Source organism: Muntiacus reevesi, chromosome 2, assembly GCF_963930625.1.
Source record: "Muntiacus reevesi chromosome 2, mMunRee1.1, whole genome shotgun sequence".
Taxonomy (NCBI): Eukaryota; Metazoa; Chordata; class Mammalia; order Artiodactyla; family Cervidae; genus Muntiacus; species Muntiacus reevesi.
The window spans coordinates 97,289,977-97,307,932 of NC_089250.1; the positions used below are offsets into that span (position 1 = coordinate 97,289,977).

Consider the following 17,956-nt stretch of genomic DNA (forward strand, 5'->3'; position numbering starts at 1 on the left):
CGCCCCCGCCCCCGCCCCGGTTGCCTAGGCGACGAGGGGCCGCCGGGTTGAGGCGGGATCATGGCGACGTTTGTGGGGACGACACCCGGGGGAACGACTCCCGCAGGAATGACTCCGGCGGGAACCACACCCGAGTCGGAGGTACGCCGTCTCTGCCCGGTACCCGCGACCCCCGAGCGCCCGACCTCTCCCGCCGGCTGAGGCTGTTCCCTCGGAGGCGCCCCATGCCCGAGTTGGGTGCTCGGCCCCGAGTGGGTGCGACGCCCGGGCGGCGCGGGCTCTCGGAGTGAAGGGGGATTCCCAAGCCTCCGTCCCGCGCTCCCCATGCTCTGTCGACCAACGCCCCTCCGTGCCGCCGAGTGTAAACTAAAAATCCCTCCATTGGACGGTGCTTTGCCCAAGAGGCCTCACAAATACGCGCTTTCCCCAGGATCCTCTACTTAAAAGGGAATTTTGAAAATTTTAAATGAGCGCGTCTTCTTTGTAAATGACCACTAATTCGCTTCAGATATCACAGTTCTGTTGCTCAAAAGATGTCATGGAATAATTACTCTTCATTGATAGTGGATTGATGAATATTTGAAGGCCAATGTTTCCCGTATTATTTTACTATTTCTCTAAATACGTAAATAGTTGAGAGATGGGACAAAGGAGGAACGCCTAGAAAATCAACCTTCCGGTTATGACTGAGTTGCTCATTAGCACCTTGTCTTTAGGAAAAGTATTTAACATTCTTAGGCCTCCAGTGGTTTCCTGTGCAAAATATCATCTCAGGCCCCTCCCAGCACTAATTCTCAATAATAAATGGGTTCTAAGTAACTTGGATTACTCAGGAGCTTTGTATCCTGAGATTTTAATTAAAAATATTTGTCAGATACTACTAAGAAATGTTTAAATCTTCACATACTGAGTCAATCATATTCTAAGAAGTTTTTTCTTCAGCCTTTTTTATGACTCTGGAGGTGAATAATAATGTTATAATTAACATTGCTGGGTTAAACTCACTTATTAGTCTAAATAGCATTTACTTATTTATTTTTTGTACAGAAGATGTGTATGAGCTGCAGTTTTGTGAATGAGGATACACAGAACCAGTAGTACAGTGCCTTGCCCAGAGATATGCAAGTCATTCCTAACTGGTTCTTCCCAATACTGTATGCAGACCACTAAAGCTGCTGACTCTCCTATGAACCTTTTGAAATTAGCATACATTAAAAATACATTTTAATGTGATAAACTGGTTACTAAGCCAGTTACTCCCTTGTGGTCTGTAATGTAAGTAATACAGTTTCAAAAGTGGCATAGGAAATTTCCCAGTTAAATCATGGTATATAAATATATACAAAAACTTTCTTGTGAGAATACACCCAATACTTATCCATGTATCAATAGAAATATCCTTTATAAGTAACTGATAATTTCGAGTTAATGAACCTGCACTTCAAAAAAAAAAAAAAAAAAAAGAAAGAAATACCCCTTAATTTTTTTTTAAGATGAAAAAAAAAAAAAGAAACCGTGTTCCAGGGTGAGGGGGAATCATTTTTTATAAAAGATAAGTGAAACTAATGAACCAGTTACAGACCTTAGGTGATTATCTGCCATCTTAGCTCTGTCATTGAGCTCTTTTGTTAAACTTCTTGGAGGAGCAGCATGTATTCATCATGACAGTCAATTCGGGATATGCTTAGTCTTTTAGTTAGTAACAAACTGAAAAAGTAAAGTTTTAATTTGGACTCACTTAACTGTTCATTTGCTAAGATTAACAGTCTGCATCTTGGAGACTTCATTCTAAAACCAGAGTTCCTGTAGTTCATGGAGAAGACAGTCGGTCCTTAGTGTTGTGCCATTCGTTAGACTAAGTCCTGCCTGCCACCCATTTGTGCCCACTGTGGGTTTCAGGGGTTAGATGGAAAAGATAGCAAAAATCTCTCTTGGTGTCTCTATTCACGAGACTAGTTCTTTTCAGTTAGGTATTGAAAGGTTCTTGTAAGGTGAGATTCTTTCCAGAGTTGATCCCTGGAAACCTATTCACTTATAGTATTATTTCTCAATAATTTGTACCCAAATTGACTTAGCCAGTGGACCATCAGTCACCTGAGCCAAACAGTAGTGAAATATTTCTTTTTTTGCCAAGTTTGTTGGAAATAAGGCATACACTTTCTATAGTCTGAGGTTTCCCACTTGTCAGTACCTAAAACAACCTGTTTTCCCAATCATATAATAGGCACTCAATAAAATTTGATAACTAATTGGAATTATAGAGGTTTTGAGGTATGCTAGTAAATGTATAATAGTTATCATAGATTGAACTCTATAAGAACCTTGAACAAGCAGACATGAGATATGGCTCCAGAAAAATATTTTTATGTAACATTACATAAACTTTCTTGCCAACTTTCTGCGTTTAATAGTACAGTTTCTTTAGTAACATGGGAATAAATGACTCTTGCATAATGCTAAAGTTTTGGGAGACCAACATTTAAATGCAGAAAGCCAGAGAAATGATGACAATCTGAAAATAAATATTCACTACCTAAAGATCTGTGAGTGAAAGGAGTTTATAAATGCTTATAAGTTAATTTGTACGTGAATGTGTAAATTCAGTTCATAAACTGACTTTCTTAATATCTTCAAAAATACTGTTTGGGACATGTAATCATTTAAATATTAATAGTATAATTAAAAGGGACTAAACTTCAACTCACATCAGAGACATAAAGGAAAAAGTAAATAATTGTTTCCCAGTTGGCCTTCCCAGGTGGCTCAGTGGTAAAGAATCTGCCTGTAATGTGGGAGACATGGGTTTGGTCCCTGGGTCAGGAAGATCTCCTTGAGGAGGACATGGCCACCCACTCCAGTATCCTTGTGTGGAAAATCCCACGGACAGAGGAGCCTGACAGGTTACAATCAGTGGGGTCTCACAGAGTCGAACGTGACAGAAGTGACTTGGCACACATGCATGGGCTTTGAAAACAGCCCCACCCCCTCATTGGAAGGTTCGAGAGAAACACTTGGGGCTCAACTTGAGCACCAAGATGATCAGGTTCCTACAACTGGAATATCATTCAAGAGGGATTTATTGAAGCCATTCACAACACATGATATAGATAGTATAGGACAATGGATGGGATGCCAAAAAGTTGATCAAAATATTGTTGAGAAAACAGTACTCAGTCAGTTCAGTTCAGTCGCTCAGTCATGTTCGACTCTTTGCGACCCCATGGACTGCAGCACACCAGTCCTCCCTGTCTGTCGCCAACTCCCAGAGTTTACTCAAACTCATGTCCATTGAGTCAGTGATGCCATCCAATCATCTTACCCACTGTCATCCCCTTCTCCTCCTGCCTTCAATCTTTGCCAGCATCAGGGTCTTTTCAAATGAGTCAGTTCTTCACATAAGGTGGCCAAAAAGTATTGGGGTTTCAGATTCAGCATCAGTCCTTCCAATGAAGTGAATATGCAGTACCATTATCTATCAAACACTTGGAACCTCTGGAAATACTGATAATGGGTGTGGAGGTATTCACAGATGTTTGGTCTCCTAGTAAGTCTTTCATCTTACTATTAAGTCTTTCAATTTCCTATCTTATTCCTATCTATTTCCTGCTTCTCTCTACTCCGTCCTCACTTTCAGGTTGCACAAATCATCTTCAATCTTTTTCTGATATTTAAAGTTTTAGTTTACTAAAGTTAGGTATCAAACACAGCTAAAATTAATTTTTGATAGGTGTATATTTGAAATGGGAATCTAATTTTGTTCTAGTGTGAACCATCATGCCAGTTTCATTCACTATAAATTAGCTATTTTTTAATTCATATTTTACTGAGTTTTGCTGCTGAATTCTTACAAATGCCTGTTTATTATTACTTATATAGTCATAATTTTATCTCTTAATTTGACTTAAAAAGTACATGAGACTTGTTAACCATAATTTATCCTTGCATTTATGAAATTAACCTTATCTTGTCATAATGATAGCTTATTATTATTTTAGTACAATGCTGGATTCAACGTTTGAAGATGTCACTTTTTAAAAATATTTTTAAAATTTTATATATTTATTTATTTTGGTTATGCTGGGTCTTCATTGCTGTGCGCAGTCTTTCTCTAGTTGTGGTGAGTGGCGACTACTTTTCTGTAATAGTTGCTGTCCACGGGCTTCTCATTGTGGTGCATTTTCTTGCTGCGGAGCTCAGGTTATAGGGCTTGCCAGCTTCAGAAGTTGTGATGCACGGCATGCATTAGTGATCAAACCCCTTTCTGCTGCATTGGCAGGCAGATTGTTAGCCACTGGACTACCAGGGAGACCCTAAGATATTTTTAAGTAGAATATTTGCCTCTGAGTTCATTAATGATTTTGAGTTGAGTCACCTTTCTGTGCTAGTTCAAGTTTTTGTATATAGACAATGCTGGTTTCTAAAAATGAATATCTACAATCTGTAATCATTAGACTAACAGAATTTATGTGTTCTTGGTTGTTTAGTAGAACCTCAAGTGTAAAACTGTCTGGACATGTGACCTTTTAAAAAGTAGACTTCCAGTTTAGTTCATGTTTCTCAGGTCCATTTTCTCCTTTACCGTTGGTCAAATTTATAACGTATATTCCTAGAAAATCACCCATTACCTTGTAATTTTCAAATGTATTCATTTAATGTGGCATATATTTATTTCTTCTTTAATCACCTTGGCCCAAAATTTGCCTATTTTGTTCATATTTTAAGGAACTAGCTCTTGCTTTTACTTATCCTTCTTTCATCTACTTTTTTTTTCTTTTTCTTAAATTGGCTCTTTATGGTGTCCAGCACTATAGTGATGAGAGTGAGGCACCCTCCTTGGGTACAAAATTTAAGGGATGCTAAAACATTCTGTAGTCAAGAGAAAAAATTTAATGCAATATTTAAAAAATTAAAATAAATGCAAAAATCCATAATGGATTTAAATTCTAAATAAAGACAGCATCATTATTACTGATTTTTCCTTTTTGCCTCAGCTCCAACATGGCTCAACACAGAGCTGCTTCTTAGTTCATTTATTTTCAATCTTGAAGAAAGCCTTTCAGAGTGTGGAAATTGTAGACCACCCTATGTTCTCTAAGGCTATGAAACTTCTTTTAGGCATCTTTGGTGAACTGTGCTATATATTTCTTTAGTGAACATTTTTAAAGAATCTTTTAAGACATATCAGTGATGGATACAAAGATGCCCCCAAAAGATTAAATTCCAGAAGAAAGACGTTATGTTCAAATGTGAAAAGTTTAGGTGACATTAGAGAAAAAATTGACAGAAAAGATTATCTGACAAATAATAGCAGCTTACAATTTTAATGCTTTTGGAATAACAGCTAAAATCCACCAGGTGGTGGAATAAAATGAGTTACAGTGCAGTTTAGCTCACATATTTTCCTAGTCAGAGATATAATTTTACAGAGAAAGTGATAATTACATATTTACATTTTTATTAGCCTATTCATGAATTTTCCATTGTATCTTTAATTTTTACAAATGAGAATGTATGTATTGAAAGATTAAAGATATTTAACCACCTTATATCCTTTCTAGTGCATGGCAGTGTATAAACAAACAGAAGAAAAGCTCTCATTTAAAATAGGTCCAGGAATTCAATTTAAAACAAAAGAAACCCAAAAACCAGAGGCAAACCCTCCTACAAAATGATTATCTTAATCTATCAAGTTTTAGTAGAAGAACAAGGCACTGGTATTAGACTCCTTAGCTAGAATTATTATTGTACAAAAAATTAAGATTATACTCTTTTTTACAGTTCTTGTGTGACCTGTTTTCTCCTGTTAAGAAAATTTTTAAATCTGAGACAATTGATCTGAATGTCTGTATATCTTTCATGTATATCTTTATAATTAATATTGATAACAATTGTGTTTGTATTAAAACATCAAAATGATGTTTGAACATGAATCCAGTTTTAGGTTCATATGCCTTGCTGTTAAGTCACAGAATTCATCAATATTAAAGGCATCATGAGATCTCCGAATCTACGTCTGGCTTTTCATCATGTTCCATCATCTAACAATATCACCACAGGATGAAGATGAATTCAGACACAGATTGATTAACAACCTGTGTTGACCTAACTAGGAACTGCAGAATTCTCAAAAGAAATAAAAACTTGAATGATTGTCCCTGAAGAATTTACAACCTAATGGAGTTAATAGTACAGTAATAATTATAATTTACTGCTAATAATAAAAAATGCATGTAACCAACAAATATTTAAACAAGTGTATACAATATATTATGGATTAAAATACTATCCTGTCTAAAAACTGCTTGCATTTAATTCAGTTTACAAGCATCTGAGTGCCTACTAGGTGCAAAGTATTATATTAGGTACTAAAATATTTTTTCTTCTTGAATTTATAATCAAATGGATGACCTAGTTTAGGTTAATTTGCTGACTCTATACTAAATAAAGATAGTTAATAAAACAGCATATTTTACTTTTCAATTAGATTTTTAAAAATAAAAATATAATAACCTAATATTAAATTATAAAACATTAAACTGATTATTATTTCCAGTGAATGTTAGCTTTTCAGTTTTCTATTCTTGAAAAAGAATAAAGAAAATTTGGTATGTAATCTTATTAACTATAGCAAAAAGTTTCTGTTGTGCTTATTTATTGGAGTTCATTGACATGGATAAATAACTGTTGAATTTAAAACATTTGCCCCACTCTTGCCCAAATTTCACAATGCTTTTTATTTATTTTAAAATTTTTAAAGTTTAGTTGTGCTTCCCTGGTGGCTTAGATGGTAAAGAACCCACCTGGGATACAGGAGACCTGGGTTCGACCCCTGGGTTGGGAAAATCCCCTGGAGGAGGGCATGGCAACTCACTCCAGTATTCTTGCCTGGATAATCCCCATGGACAGAGAAGCCTGGTGGGCTACAGTCCATGGGGTTGCAAAGAGTCAGACACAACTGAGCAACTAAGTACAGCACAGTACATAGTTGGTTTACAATATGTTGATTTCTTTTGTACAGAGATGTGACTCGTTATACACACATATATTATTTTTAACATTCTTTTCTATTACGTTTGTCACAGGATATTGAATATAGTCCCTGTGCTATACAGTAGGATCTTGTTTTTTATCCATTCTGTATATAATAGTTTGCCTCTGCTAATCCCAAACTCCCAATCCTTCCCTCCCAAACCCTCTTCCTGTTTGGTAACCACAAGTCTGTTCTTTGTATCTGTGAGACATTTTGTTTCATAGATATATTGATTGGGTCATAGTTTAGATTCCACATGTAAGTGATGTCATATGATATTTGTCTTTCTCTTTCTGACTTTCTTCACTTAGTATGATAATCTCTAAGTCTATCCATGTTGCTGCAAATGGAATAATTTCATTTTTTTTATGCCTGAGTAATGGGTGATTCTACATATGGACATCACCAGATGGTCAATACCAAAATCAGATTGATTATAATCTTTGCAGCTAAAGATGGAGAAGCTCTGATACAGTCTGCAACTACAAGACCAGGAGCTGACTCTGGCTCATATCATGAACTCCTTATTACAAAATTCAGACTTAAATTGAAGAAAGTAGGGAAAACCACTAGACCATTCAGGTATGACCTAGATCAACTCCCTTAAGATTATACACTGAAAGTGACAAATAGATTCAAAGGATTAAATCTGATAGACAGTGCCTGAAGAACTATGGATGGAGGTTCATAACATTGTACAGCAGGCTGTGAATAAGACCATCCCGAAGAAAAAGAAATGTAGAAAGGCAAAATGGTTGTCTGAGAAGACCTTACAAATAGCTGAGAAGAGAAGTGAAAGGCAAAGGAGAAAAGATATATCCATCTGAATGCAGAGTTCCAAAGAATAGCAAGGAGAGATAAGAAAGCCTTCCTCAGTGATCAGTGCAAAGAAATAGAGGAAAACAATAGAATGGGAAAGACTAGAGATCTCTTTAAGAAAATTAGAGATACCAAGGGAACATTTCATGCCAAGATGGGCACAATAAAGGACAGAAACAGCATGGACCTAACAGAAGAAGAAGATGCTGTTAACAGGTGGCATGAATACACAGAAGAACTATACAAAAAAGTATACCCAGACAACCATGATGACCCATGGTTGGCCCAGACAACCACAATGCTGTGATCACTCACATAGAGACAGACATCCTGGAATGCAGAGTCAAGTGGGCCTTAGAAAGCATCACTATGAACAAAGCTAGTGGAGGTGATGGAATTCTAAAATAAACTCAAAATGGATTAAAGATCTAAATGTAAGACCAGAAACTATAAAACTCCTAGAGGAGAACATAGGCAAAACACTCTCTGACATAAATCACAGCAAGATCTTCTATGACCCACCTCCCAGAATATTGGAAATAAAAGCAAAAATAAACAAATGGGACCTAATGAAAATTAAAAGCTTTTGCACAACAAAGGAAACTATAAGTAAGGTGAAAAGACAGCCCTCAGATTGGGAGAAAATAATAACAAATGAGGAAACAGACAAAGGATTAATCTCAAAAATATACAAGCAACTCCTGAAGCTCAATTCCAGAAAAATAAACGACCCAATCAAAAAATGGGCCAAAGAACTAAACAGACATTTCTCCAAAGAAGACATACAGATGGCTAACAAACACATGAAAAGATGCTCAACATCACTCATCATCAGAGAAATGCAAATCAAAACCACAATGAGGTACCATTACACGCCAGTCAGGATGGCTGCTATCCAAAAGTCTACAAGCAATAAATGCTGGAGAGGGTGTGGAGAAAAGGGAACCCTCTTACACTGTTGGTGGGAATGCAAACTAGTACAGCCACTATGGAGAACAGTGTGGAGATTTCTTAAAAAACTGGAAATAGAACTGCCATATGACCCAGCAATACCACTTCTAGGCATACACACTGAGGAATCCAGATCTGAAAGAGACACGTGCACCCCAATGTTCATTGCAGCACTGTTTATAATAGCCAGGACATGGAAGCAACCCAGATGCCCATCAGCAGATGAATGGATAAGGAAGCTGTGGTACATATACACCATGGAATATTACTCAGCCGTTAGTTGAGCTATTTCAAATCCTAAAAGATGATGCTGTGACAGTGCTGCATTCAGTATGCCAGCAAATTTGGAAAGCTCAGCAGTGGCCACAGAACTGGAAAAGGTCAGTTTTCATTCCAATCACAAAGAAAGACAATACTAAAGAATGTTCAAACTACTGCACAGTTGCATTCATCTCACATACTAGCAAGGTAATGCTCAAGATTCTCCATGCTAGGCTTCAACAGTCCCTAAATCGAGAACTTCCAGATGTACAAGCTGGATTTAGAAAAGGCAGAGGAACCAGAGATCAAATTGCCAACATCCGTTGGATCATAGAAAAAGCAAAAGAATTCCAGAAAAACATCTGCTTCATTGACAATGCCAAAGCCTTTGACTGTGTGGATCATGACAAACTGGAAAATTCTTCAAGAGATGGGAATACTAGACCACCATGCATGCCTCCTGAGAAACCTGAGGTCAAGAAGCAACAGTTAAAATCGAATATATAACAATGGACTGATTCCAGATTGGGAAAGGAGTAAGTCAAGGCTGTATATTGTCACCCTGCTTATTTAACTTCTATGCAGAGTACATCATGCAAAATGCCAGACTGTATGAAGCACAAGCTGGCATCAAGATTGCCAAGAGAAATATCAATAACCTCAAATGTGCAGATGACACCACCCTCATGGCAGAAAGCAGAGAAGAACTAAAGAGCCTCTTGATGAAAGTGAATGAGAAGAGTGAAAAAGCTGGCTTAAAACTCAACATTCAAAAAACTAAGATCATGGCATCACTTCCTGGCAAATAGATGGGTAAACAATGGAAACAGTTAGACACTTTATTTTGGGGAGCTCCAAATTCACTACAGATGTTGACTGCACCCATGAAATTAAAAGACACTCCTTGAAAGAAAAGCTATGACCAACCTAGACAACATATTAAAAAGCAGAGACTGGACTTTGCCAACAAAGGTCCGTTTAGTCAAAGCTGTGGTTTTTCCAGTAGTTGTGTGTGGATGTGAGATGGACCATAAAGAAAGCTGAGTGCTGAAGAATGGATGCTTTTGAACTGTGGTGTTCGAGAAGACTCTTGAGAGTCCCTTGGACTGCAAGGAGGTGAAACCAGTCAATCCTCAAAGAAATCAGTCTTGAATATTCATTGGAAGGACTGATGCTAAAGCTGAAGCTCCAGTACCTTGGCTACCTGATGCAAAGAACTGACTCACTGGAAAAGACCCTGATGCTGGGAAAGATTGAGGGCAGGAGAAGGGAACAACAAAGGAGAGTTGGTGATGGACAGGGAAGCCTGGCTGACGTGCTCTAGTCCATGGGGTTGCAAAGAATTGGACACAACTGAACTGAACTGAATGGAGTATATGAGTTTGCTCCTTTGGTTAGGAAGTCTCCCAGGAGAAGGGAATGGCTACTCACTTCAGTATTCTTGCCTGAAAAATTCCATGGACAGAGGAGCCCAGTGTGCTACAGTTCATGCGGTTATAAGAAGTTGGATAGAACTGAGCATACACTCATGGCAACTCTATTTTTAATTTTTTGAGTAACCGCCCTACTACTTACATAATGGTTATACCAATTTACATTCCCACCAACTGTGTTTGAGTTATCTTTTCTCCACATCCTCTTCAGCGTTTGTTATTTGTAGACTGTTTAATGATAGCCATTCTGACTGGTGTAAATCTCATAATCTTTGATTTTTACGAAGCTCCTGGTGTCTTACCACTTTCTCAGTCTCCTTTTCCATCCCCCATTCACAGTTCTCTTTATGCTCTGGCTTTGGGCAGTTTCATTCGTTCTCTTACTTGCAGTGACTCTTAAACCAACATCTGTAAACTTGACCTTTGTGACTCTAGCATTTCTAATTAATCTCTAAACATTTCTTGGTATTCATATTCCACCTAAAATTCAACCACTGAAACCAAACTCATCATCTTGCCTTCTTAAAACTAGCATCATCTTCTAAATCTCTTATTTCTGTTGGTGTAATAAGATTGTTGCTCAGTCACGTCCAACTCTCTGTGACTCCATGGACTGTGTCCGTGGAATTCTCTTGGCAAGAATATTGGAGTGGATTGCCATTCTCTTCTTCAGGGCATCTTCCCACCCAGGGATCAAACCCGCATCTCCCACATTGCAGGCAGATTCTTTACCATCTGAGCCATCAGGGAAGCCCAATAAGAGTGTCATGTATGTTTTTATGGATTGTACTCTGTACAAAAGGACTCAGCTGAGGATTGAGCAGAAGGTGAAACTGTTCTGTTCACAAGCAGTGCACTTGGGTGTAGGGCTGTGTCAGCCTTACATCTTTTAATACTTCCTCTACCCAGAGAGGATTCTTTTGTCTGGTTCATGCATGGGGGCATATTTGCTGTTGGAGGCCCTGAGTCTCATCACCTTTTTCTTCTAGTCACCTATTTGAGAGACTCAGACTCTCCATTCATTCTTCCCTCGTTTTAGTCCCCCATATATATGTTGCATTTATCCTTATCCATTTTCATGCACACTGCTGCATTCCTGAACTGTTCTAATAATTTTTTCATTTAACTCTTCCTTTTTATCCTTGCTCTGCTCCTGTCTTTTCTTCACCCTGTTACAGATTACCCTTCATTGAAGCATAGTTTTATTTTGTCATTTCATTGCTCAAAAACTTCACAGTCCATTTCTGCCTATATTATTAAGAACAAACTCTTCAACCTGTCATTCTTCCAACAGCCATGGTCTAAAATATGTGTGGTGACTTGTGTAATATCTTGTGTCTTGTAATCGCTTAGTAAATATTTATTAAACTATTTGAGATCTCCTGTGATATTTTCCCAATGCCCACCTTCCACTTAGGTTCAACTTGTACCCTGTGTGTACCCTTGGCACCACTGTGAATTACTGACACAGATTACAGATTACTTAATTAATTACAGATCACAGAACTGGTACCCAACTGTCCTACATTTACCACTTTGGTGTTGCTGATTCATTCACCTGGGGCACTATCCATGTTCATTCTCCAAAAATCTATTCCTCTCTTTAGACTTTCCCTGTTCTGTTCCTGTCCTTATCCCTTCCTTCCTTTAGACTGAATGACAGCTATTTTTTTATTTAATTTAATCTATTTACTTATTTTTGGCTGCACTGGGTCTCTGTTGCTCTCCACCGGCTTTCTCTAGTTGTTGCAAATTCAGGCCACTTCTAGTTGTGGTACACGGGCTTCTCATTGTGGTGGCTTCTCTTGTTGTGGAGCACAGGCTCTAGAGTGTGCAGGCTTCACCAGCCATGGCATATGGGCTTAGTTGCTCTGCAGCTTATGGAATCTTGGACCAGGAATCAAACTTGTGTCCCCTACATTGGCAGGCAGATTCCTATCCACTGTGCCATCAGGGAAGTCCTGAATGACACATTTGTTTGGCTCACTTATAATTTTATTTTCTTGTTTTAAAGTCACCTTTGGTTTGTTTCTTCCACAAGATGTTGAGCTTCTTGAGGGTAACAAGTCTTTGTTGTCTTTGCCTCCTCTTATACCCCAGGTTCAAAGAGGAATATATAGATATTAAAAAATGTTAATTGAAAACCATCACCCAGTTTTAAATATGCACAGAAGATAGATTGACTATCCACTCAGCTTTGTAGAAGAGATACCATCACTTAAAAATTTTTTCCTGATAACAATAGACAAAAGTAAGAACAGATTTTGGTATTACTAGGATTAATATGTGAAATGTGATTGAAATAACTTATCCCACATTTTTTTGTAGAAAGATGCTGAATTCCAGGAGCATGAAAAGATTCTGTCTCCAGATTTTCTTTCAGTTGCCCAGATCATTGAAATACTAGCAGAGGATGTAGATGGGGTTCAACAGTAAGTACTTTGATATCACAGCCAAATATGGAACAGTTCTAGTTCTGCATCTATAAATGGCATAATATGTTATTACACATTTTAAGCCTTTTTTCAAAATATTTGTTATTATATTGTGCACAGATATATATATATCCAGACTCTGGAACACAAAAATTCTCAAACTGACTTTTTGCACTGCTCAGCAGTCTTCTTTATGGAAGAAGTGGATTTCAAACCAACTTGTTATCTTAACACAGAATAGGGGCTTATTGTTAAAAGCAACCATTAGCATATGGCATCATCTTTTCTCTTTCATTTGTAAAACCGACAGTATGCATAAGAACCTCTATGTCTTCTGTCTCATCCTGACAAGAGTAAGATATACTTTCTGTAATAGTAATAGTCAATACATGTATAATTTTGGTAATCCTGAATATTAGCCATCCACCTGTGATTTTTATTGGATATGAAACTATACTAAGTACTCTAATCTCATACATTTTGTTTAAATATGGGAATATAACTGAATCTATAGGCATCAGTTCTAGTACAGGTACTTCTTATTTTTAAAGCCATTGATTTCTACAGTAGATCATTTTCTTAGAACTCTTAGATATACTCAGATATATTCACCACACAAATGCCTAAACAGTGTTTTTAGTAGCATTCATTTTAAAAATTATCTCACTGTAATATTGGAAGCCTGATTAGGTGTAATATATGGAGAGTGGGAATGATGTGATGATGTTCTGGACTGTAAGGGTAAGATTTCTGTAGGCCAGTCATCTGGATGCAAGCAGAGTGTTGTAAACCATAATGGCAAATAGAAAATGACTCTGTCAGTGGTTATCATTTGCAGATCATAATATCAAATATTACAGAATAGAGGTGATTTACAGTTGAGAAGGAAATATGACAAATTTACTGGGTGGAGGAGAAATTTGAGAAGGGAAAGCATATTAAGAGCAGGCAAATGACACCGACAGGCCTTTTCCTGAGATTCTTTTCACCTCCACTGCCTTCAAATCCTGCTAGAAATCTTGGTGATCTGTGATTTGGCCATACAAGCTTACTATCTGCATCTTTAGAAGTATGAGTCAATTAAAAATTTCATAGATATCAAGTAAGAATTTCATGGTCATTTTACCATTTTTATAGAAACAGATACTCTTTGGGAATTCTTATGTTTTAGTGCCAGAATTAATTAGAAAAATTCATTTATTGTGTTAATATCACTGATTACTTAAGTCAACCATATTATTTTGTACTTCTAGATAACCCCAAATGTTATCATTGAAATGCAAAAAATAGATATTTATTTATTTATTTTTTCCATTTATTTTTATTAGTTGGAGGCTAATTACTTTACAATATTGTAGTGGTTTTTGTCATACACTGACATGAAATGCAAAAAATAGATACTCAATACTAGACAGAGTAATATGATGTAAATGGCACATTTAATATAGTTTATAGTTTATAATTTATCTGTATTGAATAGTAAATAAAATGTATTATTTAAAAGTAGTTAATACCAAATAAAACTGCAAACAAATGCTTTTTAGACTTGTATATTTCTCATCACATCTTAATTTGTACTGTTTATATAGCAATCTTCTTGACAATTTTTTTCAATTATTGTCTCTTTTTTGTTAAATATCTAATTTCTAAAAGTATTTTTCATCTCTAAGAGGTGAGATCTAGGAGAAAGTAGATGATTCAAACAGTGATACAGAAGTTAGCAACATAGAAACAACTCAAGTTCAACAGCAGGTTGACCTAAAAGGTCATTCTTTCAGGATATGTCATTGACCATATGATTAATAGAATTCACCTGAAGTAATCTCAGATTATAGGACATCAGTTTTGGATAAATTGCATCAGTGTTATGCCAGGAACCATTTCTTAAAAGAGTGATTTTCTTGAGCTTTTTTTACATGATTTTTTTAACAGTAATCCTGAAATATTTGCAATCAGTCATTCACTTTCCATTTAAAATAGCATTATTATAAGTTGGGATTATATACCTTTCAAAATGACAGAAATATAATTGAAGTATCCAGTCACCAACTGGCAAAAGTATGCCAAAAATCATACAATCTAGGAGGCTAAGAAAATGAAAGTGTTAGCCACTCACTCTTGTCTGATTCTTTGCGACCCTATGGACTGTAGCCCACCAGGCTCCTCTGTCCATGGAATTTTCCAGGCAAGAATTGGAGTGGGTAGCCATTTCTTTCTCCAGGGGATCTTCGCGACCCAGGAATCAAGCCAGGTCTCCCACATTGTAGGCAGATTCTTTACCCTCAGAGCCACTAGGGAAGCCCCTGCAAAACTATAGTGAAGTGAAGTTGTTCAGTGTGTCCGACTCTTTGCGACCCCATGGACTGTAGCCTACTGGGTTCCTCGGTCCATGGGATTTTCCAGGCAAGAATACTGGAGTGGGTTGCCATTTCCTTCTCCAGGAGATCCTCCCAACCCAGGGATTGAATGTGGGTCTCTCACATTATAGGCAGATGCTTTACCATCTGAGCCACCAGGGAAGTCCTTCAAAGCTGTAAACCTACTTAAATACATTATAGGATATCAGCACATTCCCTTACCTTTTAACATTAAAAATTTTGCTCCATAAAAGTAACCAATCAAATGAAACATTAAAGTATCATTAAAGTATATTTCTGGAATATACTTCAAGCAAGGATAAATATCTAGGTACATTTCTCATCTCCTAACTGCTGTCATTCATGTTTTCCTGTAACTCTGATTTTATTTACAGATCCATGCAAATCCTTTTGAAAAAAGAGATTAAATTGAAAATAACTATTTAAACATAGAAATAATGTGGAGTGATCTCTTAATGACCTTTCTATAACTGGTTTCCATGAGCTGTTCAGCTCTTGCCTTAAGACTTATTTCTGCATGTCATCATATTCAAAAATTAAAAGGTATTCCAATTTCAAGAGCATGCAAGAATAATGTAACATTTTTACTGAAATTCTTGGTGAGATAAAGTAGGTAGTTACATCACCTATCACTACAGCAAAACTTCCTAAATCACTATTAAGCATCTTTTTCTTTCGCTACATTCTCCTATGCTACCTCAGTGGCCATCTCACTGTTCTCCCGTCTCCCCTCTCCCTTTATCCCTAGAGGAAAAGCTTACAAATTTGCCAGTAAAATGCATGGCAACTTTACATTTAAACCACAGCTGTATCTTGTTCCCAGCATCTCCCTGCATAGTTTCCTTTGGAGTGAAATAGCTAAGAGAATAGAAATGTTAAATATTTAGCCTGCAGCTCAAGTTGAAGGTTAAGATTCAAATGGTACTTAGGGAAAGCAACGGAGGACACATTAGGGAAAGAGAGCAAAAGTGGAGGGACCTCAAGGAGATTTCACCAAAATATTCTCAGGCAGTTGTCTATTAATATACAGTTAAAACATTCAAAAAATAAAAGTGTAAAGCAAAGGACACATGCAGCTATTTAGGTCAGATATTTAATTGAGAAAATAACATGCAGATTGCAAATGAAGAATACATTTGGAAGGAAAACTAACTTCCGGAAACAAACAAAAAAAATCATTAGACAAAGCTGATGTTTAAAGAGGACATTGATTCCATAAAACAAGAGATAAAGATTATAAAATATGTTAAAAAGGAGCTGTTAGGACTAAGACAGGAAACAACAGTAAAGAATAAATCCTGGGGAACGACATGGTGGAGGCGTAGGTGGATGTGGAGTTCATCTCTCCCATGGATCCATCAGGAATACACCTTCAGACACAAAAGTGCATGCAGAACACCAGCTGAGAGCAGACAGGAGTACCTGACCAGAGGAGACGAATACATAGAACCACACAAAACTCGGTAGGATGGAGGAACTAGTGGGGGAAACAGGAGTGTTAGTAAGACTGAACCTGCCCTCAGCGGGTGGGGGAACTGAGGAGTGTGAAGTCGCTTAGTCGTGTCCAGTTCTTTGGGACCCCATGGACTGTAGCCTACCAGGCTCCACCCTCCATGGGATTCTCCAGGCAAGAATACTGGAGTGGGTTGCCATTTCCTTCTCCAGGGTATCTTCCCGACTCAGGGATCGAACCCGGGTCTCCTGCACTGCAGGCAGACACTTTAACCTCTGAGCCACCAGGGTCCAGTCCCCAAATAGGGGCAATTGTCTGAGTCAGAGGAGAAACATTTAAGGCTGAGCATGAAACAGTTGATCTATGGAAGCCTCAATGGAATGAGAATCAGACAGTCCTTGCCACAGCCGTACATACCCTGGAAAGCGACAAGGGTTCCCTGGAAGGCGCAGCGGCTGGGAGCTGGAGTTTGGGGAATGTGGAGTGATCCTAGGGCAGGGGCTGCTGTTGACTGCAGAGAGACAGATCGAGGGGAGGTGAGGGAGGAGATTGCGATGGGAAATGCCTGTGGCGGAAGGCCAGGCAGCCATGGAAGCAAGGTGATAGGGCTGAGTCACACGTAGTGGGTGGAGCCATCACCATAGCCTTTCTTTCTCCACAGGCCAGCATTGGCAGCTGAACAATAGAGAGGCTGGCCCGTCAAATGCCTGATGCACTGAACTACAGAGCAGGACCCCACCCAGGGTGCCCCTTTAAGTGCCTGACACGCTGGTCTACAGAGTAGGACCCTGGCTAGGGGGGCCCCTCTATGTGCCTGATGTTTCAAACAACAGAGAAGGACCTAAGGCAAGGAAGCCCTCTGAGTTCCTGATGGGCGGAGCTATGGAGAAAGACTGGCCAAAGAGGCCTTCTGATCGCCAGCTAAAACAACCTTGAGAAAAAGACCCTGATAGGGCCATACTCGTGCAGCGGAAGCAGTTCCTATCCCTGCACGCTTGGCGCCACCAGGGTCCCCGCAAGCCGAGTAGCTGCACTACCTTCACACTCAGCTCCCACTGGGACAGAGCTGCCACAGGCAGAAAAAGCCTTGCATCTGTGCGGGTAAGGTCACCTGGGTAGTATCCAACTCTATGTGATCCTGTAGACCGTGACCTGCCAGGCTTCTCTGTCAGGGAAGGGGGCTCTCCAGGCAAGAA

At 38.3% G+C, this 17,956-nt stretch overlaps 1 protein-coding gene across 7 annotated transcripts in view; it reads left to right on the forward strand.

Moving 5' to 3' along the window:
- Positions 1 to 9: 9 nt before the first annotated feature.
- The window catches only part of CABCOCO1 (ciliary associated calcium binding coiled-coil 1), a 165,022-nt gene continuing 147,075 nt past the window's right edge, over positions 10 to 17,956 (forward strand). For 6 of the 7 annotated variants that reach the window (XM_065922398.1, XM_065922399.1, XM_065922402.1 and 3 more), the window contains exons 1-2: positions 10 to 141; positions 12,823 to 12,926. In XM_065922398.1, coding sequence (XP_065778470.1) covers positions 61 to 141; positions 12,823 to 12,926 — 185 coding nt within the window. In that variant the 5' untranslated portion in view covers positions 10 to 60. The remainder of the gene's footprint in view (positions 142 to 12,822; positions 12,927 to 17,956) is intronic. The other variant, XM_065922401.1, reaches the window with a different exon arrangement.